Source organism: Periophthalmus magnuspinnatus, chromosome 13 (assembly GCF_009829125.3).
Source record: "Periophthalmus magnuspinnatus isolate fPerMag1 chromosome 13, fPerMag1.2.pri, whole genome shotgun sequence".
NCBI lineage: Eukaryota > Metazoa > Chordata > Actinopteri > Gobiiformes > Gobiidae > Periophthalmus > Periophthalmus magnuspinnatus.
In genome coordinates this window covers 16,113,314-16,129,763 of record NC_047138.1, presented here as the reverse complement: position 1 = coordinate 16,129,763, position 16,450 = coordinate 16,113,314, and the positions used below count along the sequence as shown (strand labels likewise).

Genomic DNA, 16,450 nt, shown 5'->3' with positions numbered 1-16,450 from the left:
CCATAAAGTCCCTTTACAATTAAAACTGTGTTACAAAGGTAATTAATAAGATATCTTAATAAGACTTGTTCTATTGGTGGTTTCCAAAGTTTTTACCTCATTTAATACACCTCTATATGGGTTCCATTAGTCGCATGAAGCACATAAAGAGGTACTGAATTTCTTGCCATGTTCAAGAACTCTAATCAGTAGCTGCAATTGCATCTGTTAACTTTTGTTTTAATTCAGTAATGTCCCATACCTTTGTTCGATACACATATCTTTAACATAGCCCCATAGAAAGAAATCCAAAGGTGTGATATGGTTATGAGGCAAATGCAGAGGGCTGTGATTGGCTGACAGCAACAGAACAATGTAAATACAGTCTTCTTGGTTGATTTTAAGCTTCTTGAATATGGACTTGTTGAACTGAACTGTTACTCCATACCTATCCAGTCTGTCATCTCTTGAATGTATCCTCTCTTATCTTAAGCTCATAAATGCACTAATAACCACCATAGCTCATCTCTATGGGAGGCAGATTGTGTCAATACACCTCTCTTCATCTCCACAAGGGAAGCTGTTTTTTGCTGGAGTGCTGTCAGCTGATTACAGCTGATCTTGTTTTATGTATTGTCTTAAAATGGAAGCGTTCATTTATGTTTATGTATATTCTTGTGTGTCTTTGCAGAAACCTAGGGAAGTCTGGACTGCGAGTATCGTGCCTAGGACTTGGTAAGTACACAGATGTATTTTATGAAATATGGGATTCTTAATGGCGCATTGCGGAACTTTTCTGGTGATGGGTAGGCCATCTATACCTTGAAAAACATGCATTCTTACTGTGAGCAGAGTTACTTCTCCACAGATCTGACATGGCCCTTTTTATTTCGCTATTTTGTATGTAAATCAAGATATGAACGTTAATAACAGACAGGCACGTTATTTCCCTGATGTCACTCCCGCTCCCTGCTAATCCAATAGTGCGGGTGGGAAGGGACATTACCTTCAACAGTTTTGCTTCAGATTGGCTCTTTGGTTGCTATGATATGCTTGCTATGCAGTTGGAGTTCCAAATATGGAACTCAGCTCCAAATTTGCCCCTTTAACTGCTAGCCTCGATGAGCTTCATTTGACTAGAGCCGAATGCTATGGGTGACATCACACTCACTTAGTCCACTTCTATTATACAGTCTATGAATGGTGTTTGGGTGGACAGAGCCGGTATGAACTGTTGGACTGAAGAGGTCTTTAGATGGGTTGTATGGTGAAGAGGTCTTTGAGATACTGAGGGATGTTTTCATGCATACACTGTTGAGTGAGCAGTCTGGCATCTGGACACTGTTTTTGAAATCAACTTAAGTTATATTCAATTTGATGGTACTAATCTGAGAAACAAGGATTTATACCACTCTGAGCAACATAAATCTGCCCTAAAAATATGTACAGAATAATTTTACATCATGTATATTGTAAACCACAATATAAATTTCAAACATTCTAACAACAGAAGCGGGACCATTTCCTTCTTATTCAAAATCGCAGTGCTGATAGGCCCCACCTCTTCGTAGTGGCATCTCACTTTAACAACAGGGATAACAACAGGGATGGACTAGGGGGTTGGTGAGAAAGGGCATTTTCTGACCACTCAAGCCTCAAATACAGAACCATTACTCAACAGGCATGAATCAATCCCATTTTCACATCATGTATCTCCTTTAAAATGTACTTCAAAATCCTAAAATGAGTTTGCAGTATTCAAGGACAACTTTCAACAAACATATCCCTGTTATAGCTCTAGTAAAGTGACTAATGCTTCATATTGTGAATTGCATTGCTTGGTTCCATGTTAGGCTATGGTGGGCGGCTGTATAAGTTCCTCAGAGGAGTCGAAGCCAGACCCGTTTTAGCTCAGAGTTTAGCCTGTGAGTGGGAGCAGACAGACCACACAACCCACTCTCTAATACAATACCTTACCGCAAATAAACTCTACTTTTTGGCCTGTTTGGCAGTTACCAGTAAGAACGTTGGCGAGGTACATAAGCCTGTCATGATAAATACAATATTGACTATCGTGCAATATACAGTATAACAGATAGAACAGTTATTTTTGGGGTCAGTATTTATTGTGGGGACTTTTTCTTTAAACTAGTAGGACTATTTTGGTTATTTGTCTGCACTATCATGAGATTTGAGCTGTAGAATCTTGAATTAAACTTGCATATACAAACTAACAACTTAAGTATTGCATTCTGTTATTTAGGCAAGTTAAGGCAAGTTCATTTGTACAGCACAATTCATACACAAAGTAATTAAAAGTGCTTTAAAGAATAAAAAAAGGATATTAAAATTTCAGAACTAAAACCTTTCCGTCATATGCACAGCTAAACAGAACAACAGTGTTCTGGATGTACTCTAACTTTCTTAAGGAAAGTCTGGGGAGGCCAGTGAGCAGGCCATTACAGTAGTCTAATCTACTGGAGACAAATGCATGGATAAGTCTGGTTTAGACAGTATACCTTTGATTTTTGCAATGCTTATACATGTTATATATAAATGTTATATGTTTATCTATACAAATTAACTAGTCTTATTTATTTATTGCAGTTCATAATTTTTAACAATACAACAATTTAAAATAGATTTTTGGGGATAATTCAACTTTAGAGTTTCATTTCATCATTATCATTTATCATATGTATTTACTTCAGAAATGTCTCACTCTAAAATGTATTATCATGACAGGGCTAGAGGTACAGAGATATAACTCCTCCGAAGCACAACACTTGAAGTGTCAGCAGTTTGTGTATTTTGCTGGTATCTCTTTTAGGGCCATAAACACATGACCTGTGCATTTCTGTAATAGTCTGCCCCCTGAGGGTTGGAGGTCTAAGCTGCTTATATCATCATATTTACTGTACCTTTTTACAGTTCCACACCACCACATACCACATACTGGGATCAGCATGTGGACTTAGGCAATGCATTACGTATAGAAGATGTGGAATGGACTTATTTTGTTTTTGGTTATTTTATGATGTAATGGCATATATATAGGTGACTTTGTTTAGACTTAGTTTTTGAGGTGTTTTGCCAAGGAAGTAGTTGTAGTTCCCGCTTTGCGTTCTTACTGTAAGTAGGCTTCCATCTCCCCAAACCTGACTTACTTGGCATGAATGAAGAACTCCTGTTTTTTTCCATGGAAATTATGTTCCCATTATGCACTTTTAGGTTTTTAAGCTCTATCTTCACTGGAATAAATTTCAGCGATAAAATTTGGTAGGATTTTAAATGATATGACCTAAATGTGTCCCCAAAGATGAGGCAATGATGATGTTAAAATCAAAGATTTTACTGATAAAAATTCTAATGCTGATTTGTTTTTAATTACAAGCACATTGTACATGATGGTGGCCAAGTTGCTTCTGTTATAATTTGGTGTTTTCATTCTTAAGACGATTATCAGAAAGCAGAATAAGCCCAATGTGAATCTCTCATTTGGGTTGCCAATTCTGAAATCCAGTTAGTTTAAATCTAAAATGCCTCTCTCTGACCTGAAAGGTCAGTACCTAAACCCCAGAACCTGCAGCCAATCATTAATCAGCGCTAGTGCAGCCTCTGAAGCTCAGTGAGTGAATTCTGGAGGTTCTGAGCTTTCACATGAGACATGACCTGTCTATATACTGAGAATGAGGCAAACTTGTGTGTATCTGCTGCTTAAGACACTGGCAGCCCAGGTTCAGTTGTGACTGTAGAGCCTTATTTAACAAGTAAGAGGCATATAGGCCTGTCATGATAACATATTTTGAAGTTCGATACATTGCTGAAGTAAATATAGACAGCAGAATGAAACACCTAAGTACTTAGTTTGCATCTGTAAAGAGTCATAGAAGTTACAAATTCAACCTTTTTCCAGCTTCTTATCATGTTATCAAAAAATAACAAAAGATTTCCCAGTAGAGCAAAGAAAAAGTACACACGATAAAAACTGACCCCCAAAAAATATAGTTCCAGCTTACAGTAATTACCCTGTGTCATGCTGAAATAAGTCCTGCTGCCATTTTAACACAGTCCAGTAGTAAAGTACATGAGTTACTTTCATTCGTTTTTACAACTCAAAGCAAGTTATTCAGGCAAGCAGCGGAGCCAAGAATTTCAATAGACAAAATCTGATTAAGCCTGTTACCGACTTCAGTTTTCAGTTTTCATTTATGTTGTGTCTTTTTTCAATTTCTATAAAACAATAAGCCAAAGTTTCATGTCACTGGGGAAACAGCTCAAAAAGTTGATTAAACACCGCCACACCTGCTTTTATATAGCCTGAAGGTGCTGTCGGCTCCTTGAATAATAATGTGTTTGTCCACTGTTAAACTGTCGACTTTACTGCAGAATTAGCATAAATGTTTGGATGTGCACATGTAAAAAGCATTGAAAATCCCCCAGAATCTGAAATATGTGCATTAACCGCTGTGGTGCTGTCATCTGCCAGGTATTTCAAAGAGGATTAATAATGCCTGCTTAAAAGGCTGCTGATAGTAAGTCTATGGAGAATAGTCTGAATTTTTATGCATGATGCCCTTCCTGCCACAACCAGTCCCAGTTGGAATGTGATATATAAGAAATTTTATGTGACAGAAAAAAAATAATAATAAAAAAAACAGAAACAGAAACATGAAACAAAGTGTGGAGGTAAACATGTTCAAATCAAGTATAGTTTTTACTGTTACTGTATAGTTTTTACGCATGCAGCTTGACAAAAACGTGTATGTTATTGTTAATCCATAAACAGTTGTGTGCCAATCGAATCTGATCTTCATTTATGACAGAATACAAGTTTTATCAGAGTTTAGCCTTTAGACTTTTTTCTACCCAGATGCCAGAGTCATGTGACCTGAATGTAGAGAGGTGAGTGTCTGAATTGCTCTGTGAACTAGGCTCTGTAAAGTCCATTAAAAAGTGCGGGGTGTGTAGTGAATGAGGAGTTAGAGGCTGTGTAGTGAATGAGGGGTTAGGGAGTAGGGGGGCATTCAGATAGTGTGCTTTTTGTGGTATTTATTCTTGAACTATAACATACCACGATCATTATTTTACTTTGTGCTCATTTTGTTTTTGATTTGTTCTTATACAATATATCTGCACTAAAATACATATTTTGCTGAAATACATCATAACAAAATCGTTTACAGGGCCTTTAAAAGTAAAAAAAAACAGTTAAAGAGAGGCAAAAATACAACAGCCACTAGTGACTCAACAATAAAAAGTGAGCATGTACGTGAGATGTGGTGAAGCATGTCTGCCCTGCTGGTCCCTAGCTGTGCTCCTCCTGTGAGTGCTGTGTACAGGCCTGCTCTTTGTACAGTCCTGAGAGGAGGAGAAGGTCAGGGGAATGCCAGCTCCCTGCTCCACGCTGAGCCCGGAGCAGACAGGGAGCCACGGGGGACCTCTGCCACAAAATACCAACCAACAACATCACTCCAGGAGCAGGGCATAACTAAGAGAGGATTAGAGTTACCACAGGCTAAAAACAACAGCCTATAAGTTCAATGTGATTTATTAACTTGTTAGCTGGTAAATGTCACATATTCATATAGGCTTGAGGAAAGTCAATAATAGATGATTAGTGTGTATTATGGATGTCACAATATCACATTTTAGTGATGATTATAGTGACATTTAGCTGAGCTGCAGTGGAGTAAGAATAGGTGCTGGGGTTTAGGTAGTGAGGGTTCAGATCATTGAGAGTCCTAATGGCTTCTAGTCTAGGATGCTTATATTTTCAAAATCAAAAAATTGGGACATGCCCGGTTTGGGGTGGTTCATACTAATAAAATTCTGCATTGTGTAATTAAGGAAAATGAATATGCAGTCAGTTCATTCATGACTTATTCACGACTCACTTGTGAGTTAGTATGTCATTAGAGACTTCAGTGAGATCATTTCTTTGTGTTCTGGTCATTTTCAAGCACATTTTCTGTATTTGGGCGAAACAAATGACAATCTCTGCCCCTCTTCACTGTTGATGGGTTTCAAATTGGTCCAAAATAGGGACATCTGGGACATCTCTTGTATAAAACTGGGACAAATCACTGGTTTTGTATAAATCTTCTGGGACAGGACACACAGGGCTCAGGGACTGTCCTGGGTAAATAAAGACATCTTAGATTTTATATGCTAATTGCTATTTGTGCTAAATTAAAAAAAAGTCTAAACTTTGACCTTATACTGTGATTAGCTGAAACCACCATCAACAAATAATAATTTGGCCTATTATTTTAAATGTCTTAAAAGAAATCCAGTGATAGAGTGAACCGGACTAGCTTAGGGGCATCATGCTAACTCCAGCCCCAAGAGGCATACCTTCAGCACTGCTAATTGGATAGAGAATGCATGTGTGTTTAGTACATCTCCCACATGATTTCACTGGCTGACTAAAGTTCTAAGGAGAAACTATCATGCAGAAGTTGCTGGTCAGCACTCTCCAAAAGCCTCATCAGTTCCCCAGTGTTCCTCTGTCCTATTAGAGAGCACTCTCACTACGGGACAGAGCACACAGATTCCTCATGTACTTTTAATAGCAAGAACTCTGGGATATTCATGTTTAAATCACTGTTCCACGGGCTCTGTTTATGCACACTTTAGATCCAAGACAACAGTTTACAAAAGGCACGATTATGTCAGAAAATGTCTTAAACAATCAATCAAACTATTTCCACATGCTGCAAAAGATGAGAAATGAAAATGGAAAAAAATTGACAAATGGCCTAATTTAAGTTACTTTGTAGAATTGCAATGCATCTTTGGTAACAGTAATAGCACAAGAATTCATCATCATTGAGATCAACATTGAGATATTACTTTTGGTCAGAATTGCTCAAATATACCAGCAACCAGGGGGTCACGGGTTTGAACCTTGACAGAGCATCAGTATATCCCAACATTAGATAGCTTTTTACCTTAAGTATATGCAAATCATTTCTATTTAATTTTCACTTCCACAATTATTGATACTCTTGCTTCATGGTTCTAGACAGGTTAATGTGTTTCCATGGCACCGATCATAAGAATAAGATATGCCTTTATTAGTCCCACAGTGGGGAAATTCCAGTATTGCACCGCACAGTTAAAGAACAGAAGGAAAATGGTACATGCAATAAAACAAGATAATAGATAAATAGTTTAAAATAATTTAAAAGATATACTTAAAAATAAAGTAAAAATAGACTCTAATATAACATCTTCATAAAGTGACTTAAGTATTGCACATAGGTATGGATGAATGACCCATGTTCAGTGTTAACAGCGTTCATTGTACAGTCTGACAGCAGCAGGAAGGAAAGACCTGCGAAACCTCTCCTTCACACAGCGAGGGTGAATCAGTCTGTCACTTAAGCTGCTCTCCAGGGCAGACAGAGCATCCTGCAGGGGGTGAGACTCATAGTCCAGCATAGAAATGACCTTAGCCAGGACCCTCCTTTCCCCCACCTCCTGCACTGACGTCCAGCTTCTTCCTCTCCCTCTCTGTGATGCTGCTGCTCCAGCAGACCACACCGTACAGGATGGCTGATGCCACCACAGAGTCATAGAAGGTTTTCAGGAGTGGCCCTCTCACTCCAAAAGACCTGAGTCTCCTCAGGAGATAGAGCCTGCTCTGGCCCTTCCTGTACAGTGCATTTGTGTTGTGAGTCCAGTCCAGTTTGTTGTTCAGATGAACACCCAGGTACTGGAATACTAGAATGCTGTTGATAACGCTGAGTGTATGAGTTTTACAAGAGATGATTAGTTTGCAATAGTAATTTTCATCACGTTATATTGTGAGGTAATGACTATGCACACATTCACTTCAATGAGGAACATTTTTGTATCTTACATTCAAAGCTCTAAAACTTATTCAAGAAGACGCATTCATTTTCCCGATGTAATTAAAATTGAACTATTACACATTCAGGTCATTATTTTACAGTTTTTATTTTGTAAACTACAATATTTGTCCAAAATAGCTTAATACTAATGCTTATGAATGTGGATGGGGATAGGGGGTAGGTGAAAACAGACATTTTCCACACTCTCAAGCCTCAAATGAAGGACAGTGTTGGATGACTCAAATATGGCCACATGGTCACATTCTTATATAGTGCTTTTCCATCACCCATTCACACACACCGGTGTATGCAGACACTGGGGGCGAGGCTGGTTAAGTGTCTTGCCCAAAGATATAACAACAGCATTCATCTGTGGGAGCTGGAATTGCACCGCCAGCCTCTGGGTCAGTGGATCTCACTGCCCTACGAATGAGGTTTATGTTTAGAGCGGGATTCAAACCTCCAACCTTCAAAAAAGTGGACAAACACAGTGAAGAAAGAGTTAAATGCTTGTAATAGTAAATTTTGGGTAATATGTACTTCTACTTTCAACACACTAAAAGTAAAAATTTCTTGTGTAAAGGACAAAAATACCAAGTTGAAGTAGTTTAAGTAAATCCTTAGAGGTACTATTTATGATTATGATGACTCTTTCAGTTATTAATGTTTTTGACGCTGAGAAGTAGTAATATTATTTGGGGTTTTCCAGTCCTACCTGTTCTCTGTATCGCTTCTTATCTATTCTTGCCGTTCTCCCATGCCTGCTGTGATCGATGGCTTTCCGATGTGCATCCAGCGGAATGTTCCTATTTGTTCCTTTATATTCAGGAGGTGTTTGGCGGCACTGCAGGAATTTGACCCTCAACCTGTCATGTGTCACTTCTCTGGGACAAAGTGAACAGCTACTGCACTCTTGTACTGACTCCTACAGAATCCCAATGTTATTATCCAAAAACTTCCAAAAAGTTGAACTCCATTCTGAAGTTTTCATATTTCATTACAAGTTGGTGCTGAGGTGAATTTCTTATTACTAGACTCATTTATTTTAAGATTTTCAGAGCGTGGGGGCGTAACATTTGATTTTGAATTTGAAGTTAATGTAAGTGGAAGGTCAAAAGACAATGCACAAATCTGAATAGACAAAAAAATGAGAAAAACAACTTTATCTGAAGGAGCGGTGCAAAAAACGCAACTCTAAAAACATTTTCAAGACACAAAATTGCTGATCAACCTGTTTTCACCACCACCTGTATATACCCACTGCTCTGTACTTACTTCATTCTTCAATTTAATTTTTTTAATCAATGATACCCGTAGGATTCGGCAAATGAAAAAAAACAAAACAAAAACAAAACATCTACTGCTCATTAGTGTGATGTGCAGCTATCCATCAAAGGTGTCGACTCTTGTTATGGCAATTACGGCGACGTCCCCTCCCACTGGGCACCACAGTTTTCTAACGTGGAACTCAGCGGACTTCTTTCTTTTATTAAGTCATTTTAGATCAATATTGTGATTTAAAACTTGCTAATGATAACATAATGATCCACTGGTGTTGTAGATTTTAACTATATAGCAGACACAAGCACAATAGGTCTTCTTTAAAATTGTCACTTTGTCACTTGTAGACTTACTCACAGTGGGAAGAGTAAAAGCAAAACTTTTACTCAAGTAAGAGAACTGCTACTTAATATAAATAAAAATATGAAGTAAAAGTATGCAGCTAGAAAAGTACAGTTTCTTTAAAAAGTGATTCAATTATATGTAACTGTAACTGTAATTGAGTACTATCCACCTCTGGACATGATTAATGTATAAACAGAACTCATACTTTTTAAATTTTTTGACAAATATGGAAAAATATGGAAAAGGTTGTAGCATGGTGGATGTAGTTAAAATCCATCGTGCTATCTGCAATAAGCCAATTTCTGACAAGTCTGAAATCCTTCTCCAGTAACAGTAATTGTAATCACTTTTGTATAAATATTGTGCTTGTCTCATTGTTATGCATGGAATATTTGTTTACACATCTTAGTATTCAAAAGTGTCTTCCATATAGAAGTTTTTCTGTAAAAAAAAAAACACAAAAAAAACAACAACTGTCAAGCCTCCACTTCGGGACAATACAGGATTACTTCAACATGCATAAATCAATCAAAACACAAGTAAGTTAAAGTGCCCATATTATACTGATTTCCGATGTTTCTTCTGATGTTTGTTAAAAATGTTGAAAATTACAGCTTAATGACATTACAAGGTGAAACAGAGCATTTTGAGCTTTGTAGATGTAGACAGACTAATAAAACCAGCATTACTCAAACGTGTGAATGAAACAAAACACAGCTCCAGGTATATTTTTGATGCGGTAACAACATTATATAGGACTTTTAAGTATTGAGAATCTTCATTTCATGGTCTAAACATCCATCATTAATTTCTTCGCTTACATACTTGTCCTTGTCATTAATGAGACAACTTTTACAGAATGCAGACTGAAACAAAGTGGCGTCATTCTTACACAAAAGCTATTCAGTAAAACACAGCTCAAGGTTATTACAAAAGAACATTTTCAAAAAGTCTTACATTGACTTTTCTGACCTTCTGTTTCGCGCAAAGTTTTACAATCTCTCAAACACATTTGCTTATAATTAACCACCACACCTATAATGAGTTGCTATGCCAGCCACTTAACAAACACGCTGATGTCGCAATTTTAAGTACCTTATATCATCCTATGTTATATTTAATACTGTCATTATGCACCCTCATGTATCCTTAGGGTGCCGTGCGTGTCCTCTGTAGGGTGATTCAGAGCTGATGGGCTGAGAATGTAATGAGGCGTGCCCTTGGTGATGGCAGGTGTGCAGGGGGCAGATGGAGAATGGGTCTTTATCTTTGTATTCATAAGGTAGACTACTATTTGCTTTATGGCAGGAGAGAGGAAATTAGGTAAAGTGAACTTCAAAATGTGCTGCTTCTGATCATGTACTGTAGAAAGTTTTAATTAATCTGGAAGTTAATCTGTTATAACTGAACATTTTACATTCATTTCAAGCATGACTGTGCAAATCGATCAAATTAAATATTGATGTATCGATAGCAAAATGAGTATTGAGTATTTGCATCAACACTGAAGTGTTCAGATAAATACTTTTTGCTTACATTATTTATCTTATTTCACCTTACAATTTCTCACAGTTTTGGGTCATTTGATCAGCCAACAGCTCGTCTCTATCACCGGTGATCTTAGCCCTGTCTCTTTCCTCCTTGCTCAAAGACTATAAGACTATATGGTGAGACGAGGGAGAGGAAGGAGATGTCCTCCACTGAATCAGCCTGAAGTTATGTGTCTGGAATCAACAAAACATTTTAAAATCATGTAAAACAGATTGTACATTAAGTCCCATTTGTGTTATATGAAAATGTCATAATATCTAAAAATGCACCATTTCAAAGTAACTGTGCAGCGCTTAACCATATTCGAATGCTAAACCAAAGTAATTTTCATGCCTGGTGAAATGGCTCCTCTCAAACCAAACCTGCTCCCGTAATGTGGACTGATGTGCGTCTGGAGAGGGGGTGATGTTCTGGAGTGAATAAACTGATGGATGATTTGGATACTTTTATGATGGTCTGGTTTTCTTTGTATATTTGATTTTATGAAGTACAAGTTCTACAACCTGGTACAGTTAATGCGTATTGTGCACTGTCCCTGTCTCATTAGATAACTAAACTAATCAAATTGGTAGAGGTATCAACACAATTATTGAAGACCTGGAATGTCATTAAACCACAGAATGGCATTAAACTTATTTTTTTCATGAACTCCAACATACAGTGAAAAAAATGCATTCTGTTGATGTTGAGTGGTGTTCCCTCTCATAAGATAGGCAAAGTATGGATTATGTAACAAAACCTCATTCAGAAAACTTACATATTACACCATTAAAATAGATACAATACATCTATCCATACAGTATATTTTTGCATTTGTATTCAGTCAATGGATGTCTATTTTTATTTAATTTCATTTTATGTCTTTATTTTATCACTTTTATTTTATTTTATTATTTTGTTGTTTTATTATTTTTATTGTTTTTATTTTAACTTTTATTTTATTATTGTTTTTATCTTTGTTTTATTTTGCAGGAAAGCAGTTTGTGAATTTTGTTTTGATTCTGCTGGTGCTATAATATTTTAGGTTCACCTGTGATCTCACACCTGGGATTTCAGAACATTAAACCCACAGTTGTAAATACTAACAGGTGTGTGCAAACCTCCTGACTACAAATGACTTTCATGCTGTGAATAAAAAGTATGTATAATTCAGTGAGGGCACGTTCGGAGGATCTGGAATCCCTTGGGGCAGCTGGCTCAGGCTTTTGTCCGCCTTATCTACACCGTTGGTAAGGCAATTAGAAGCGTGCGTCTCTATATAATGATGATGTGAGACGACACAAGGTCATGGGAGTGTGCATAGGCCAGTAAACACGGAATCTTACACAGTGAAAATAGTGCCAGTGCTGAGTTTAGTATTTAAAATGTAATGAAATGTGGTGGCAAAGTGGTTAAAAATCTCTCATAGTAAGACGTAGGCTTGGGCAATATGGTTAAAATGTGTTTTGTTTCTGATCAATCATAGCTTTCAATTTTTCTTATTAAAGTGGGACTAAACACCTAAACTCTGCCCACAAACACATTTCAAATAGAGCTGTTAACTGGGCAGTGCCTGGAGGACTAAAGAGGAGAGTGAGGAGTTTTCAGGGTGGGGTCTGGAGGACTAAAGGGGAGAATGACTGGGGAGGAGGGGTGGGGTCTGGTCCACTCTTCAAACTCCGCCCCTACAGACTGGTGTTTATAATCAGAATCATTTGGCTGTACAACATGATGTTTGAGTTAGTGATAAGTTAGTTAGGTGTTTCAGGAAATAAAGGCCTGATTCATAAGTGGCCAGGTTTCATAAGCGTAAACAAGACTTTTAATAATCGCCATTTGATACCAGGATCCAGTCATTTTTGATTTGAAATTAATTGGATCTTGATTTGACTAAAATTAGATTCCAATATAAGAAGGTCACAAGTTTTACTACCAGACCATGTGGAGTTTGCATGTTCTCCCCATGTCTGAGTACTTTTACCCCGCACCCTAATGGTACAATTCTCCAGCTAGGTACTTCTGATCATGCCCCTATACCCAAGATCTAAAATAGGTCAGCTAACCAACTTAGGAACGGTTGGGTCAGAAGGGCAATTAAAAAGTAGGTCAAATGCAGAGGCTACATTTACTTACAGGAAGAATAAAGTACACCAAACTCTTAAAATGTAAAATTAAAATGTTATGTTTTTCTCTTGCAGGAACATGGGTGACGTTTGGTGGACAGATCACAGATGAGGTAATACACTGCTTTATTATGTTTGCACTAAATTACATGTTTTGCATTGATAGTTGTAAGCTTTTGCCATTAGCTTTAGCATTTATGCATTATTTCTTGCTCAAGGACTAAGTTGTCATAATATTACAGTTTCAAAGCTGATTTCAACCAATTTCTTTAGACCATTATGTTATTGTTAACTCAAGTCATTTTAGTTTATTTAATGTTATCCTGTGGTATTATTCTGATATAAATCAACGCAATTCTAAACTTGTTCAAATAAGCATGGTGGATGAAGTTCTCAATTTTGTTACTTGTTAAGTAAAAGTATAGATACAAAGGTAAAAAGTTACTCAAGTAAAAGTATTTAAGTAGCCATTAAAAAATGTACTTCAAGAGTAAAAGATAAAACTATTTCACACAAGTGTTAAATGTAGTGATACTGGTTTAAAAAAGATTCATATTTTGGTCAGTAACAATACAAATCAATTTCTTAATTTTTCTTATGAATTTTATTTATTTATTTTTGTTTGAATAATAAAGTCTAAGTCCAATAAAGTTTAAATTAAAACTTTAGTCAGGATGTTACTACGAACATGGTAAAAAAATAACCTCTCAAATCATGTGAAAAGTGCTTTTTTGTTTTCAGTCCTGTCTAGAAATGTAGAGGAGTAGAAACTATAGATAAATGCTATACTTAAAATTTGAGTAAAAGTAAAAGTTAAAATTATCTACTGTATCTACGTGAGTAAATACAGATACCTAGAAATTCTACTTAAGTGCAATATGTTACTACGTGTACTTCGTTAACTTCCACCACTGCAAATGAGTATCTAGTTTTGATTCTAGTTTTAGTATCTGGGTATGTCAAGAGCTGGTTCAGACATAATACAATGTATAAATGGAAAATTGCAAAGCTGTTTGAACATGTACAAGTATTATTAGCAATGGGATAATATTTGATACAAACTTAATACAATGTTGACTGAGCACTTCACTCTCCAGACAAGCTGAAGCATAATGAAAGATGGTAAAGGAGATTAGAACAGCACTAATAAAACATGACGTCTTGTAAATGTGTGTCGTCCATCACACTTAAGGACTGAAGACTCTGTGACTATAAAGATGAAACATGAAACGCTTCCATCTTGTTCTGTGCCGACAGACGCATCTTTTGGTGCAGTTTAATCAGTAATCCTCACAAGAAAGTGAAAGGAGGAAACTGATAAATGTGTTCTGAGAGGAGTGAAAAATGTGCTCCTGTGTACTAAAGGTTATTCCAAGTACGCATGCAACTAAAGTTATAGTGCTGCTCGCATTTTGGAAATACTTGGGGTAATATCAGTACATAACAGAAGCTTATTAGGTTGAGTCCACTGAATTAACGGTTTGTGGTTTGATTCCTGTTCCTATTTTCCAAGAATATACCAACCATTTTTGCCTGGAGATTTACAATGTGCATTATGGGTTAGACGTTTGAGTTATATTGAATAGTATTAGGATTGATTAAGATTGAGTATATACTGTGCTATTACTGTGCAGTAGAATAAAGTAATTTGTACATTTATCAGTATTGCAAAGTCTTCTTCTAAACCTCTGGGTTAATGGACACATGTTTTACCATTGAGCCTCTGCTGATTCTGATATTGGTTATTTCTTACATATATTTTATTTTTATTTATTTATTTATTTGATAGGGACAATGCACATTAATGAACATCTGTTGTGAACAAATGTAAATATGCCGGATTATAGCTACAGAGCTAATTTACATCCGCAGTCCCCAGGCAGGTAAAGAGTACAACAAATACATCACATTAGTACAATATACAAGAGTTAAAAAGTGAGAAGTAGAGTAAAAAAAAAAAAAAAAAGGTAAGAAAAGTAAGAAGGGAGGTCCATGTATTGATTAGTGATCACATGACTGATTTGATTTCAGCCAGAGTTTGAGTTGAGTTTTAAAAGTGGATAATGTGGAGCACTCTCTTATTTGAAGTGGAATGCCGTTCCAGATCTTACTCGCCTTCACAGAAAGAGCATTTTGTCCAAAGGCAGTTTTTCTATAGGGCACCTCACAGTCTCCTCTGGACGAGGCCCTGGTCCTCATGCTTCGGGTGTTTTTTGTTTTGAAAAGGTCTGACATATACATGTTGGTGTAAAGAAAAAAAACAGAACACAGCGCTTCAGAGGATTTTCAGACAGCATGAAATTCTCATCTATTTTAAACTTACAAATGCGCACCCACATCCCAAGTCACAAACAAATGTTGTTTTTGTTTAGATTTAGATTTGAGGATGGATTTATAAATAGGTCATAAATGGAGTCCAAGTCCTCCATTTCTGTTCAAAGATGGACTGTCTTGCAAAAGTAGCCTCTTTAACGCCCCTCGCATACCCCTCTTTCCTTTTACTAGTATCTGTACCTCACTAACTTCAAAGGAGAACTTAGTGCCGTTGAGTTGGAGATGAACAGCAGATTGTTGTCCTGAGGTGCCAACATCATCGCGAGACCAGCTCAGGGACCCGAGATCAGTAATGTGAATTTCTCTATTGCAGAAATAAAAACAAAAAATGCTTAAATAACATTGTAAAGCAAAAAAGAGCTGAGGCACTCTAGGGATTTACAAAAATCTTGAAAGCCATTATTATTTCATAGCAATAATTTTTTTAAAAGGCAGTGTGTTTCACCCTTGCTGGCTGCTGTTAGCTTTTTGTGAATACTTTAATAAAATCTTGCACTTAAAACTTTTCTTCATCGACTAGTATTAGCTAACAAACGTCCCTGGTTTTGTGATAACCTTGCGTCTCTATGCTGCTGGCTATGTGACAGACGAATACCTCCTGACGGCTCTCTTTGCCAGCAGCACTATCTCTCTCCCCATCTCTCCCATTGACTCATGTTTTATTAAGGCTGTAATGGGCCACTTTGCAGACATGAAGTACAATCTCTAACAAGACTTTTGGCTGTGGTGACGCAGCTGTAGTTTGAACGTTGGCCTTGCACACAAAGAGAGGACAGAGGGGTCATGTATTTGAGCTATGGGGGCTCTGCAGTCACAGTGTTGGGGAGGGGCGGAGCTAAACTTGAGTTACATAACTCATGGTGCACTGTTTTGCATTGTTCCCTCTCTAATGCTGTTTAATATATATAGTCTCTCGTCCTTGTATTTATGAGGTGATTAAAAGCGAAGGATGCGTCAGAGAATTTCCCTCATGAGGAATTATAAAGTTAGAAAGAATCT

At 37.0% G+C, this 16,450-nt stretch overlaps 1 protein-coding gene across 2 annotated transcripts in view; it reads left to right on the top strand.

Annotated features, from left to right (window-relative positions):
* The window catches only part of kcnab1a (potassium voltage-gated channel subfamily A regulatory beta subunit 1a), a 153,667-nt gene that overhangs the window by 106,342 nt on the left and 30,875 nt on the right, over positions 1 to 16,450 (top strand). For both annotated transcript variants that reach the window (XM_055226156.1, XM_033977601.2), the window contains exons 2-3: positions 671 to 714; positions 13,193 to 13,230. In XM_055226156.1, the coding sequence (XP_055082131.1) occupies positions 671 to 714; positions 13,193 to 13,230 (82 nt within the window). The remainder of the gene's footprint in view (positions 1 to 670; positions 715 to 13,192; positions 13,231 to 16,450) is intronic.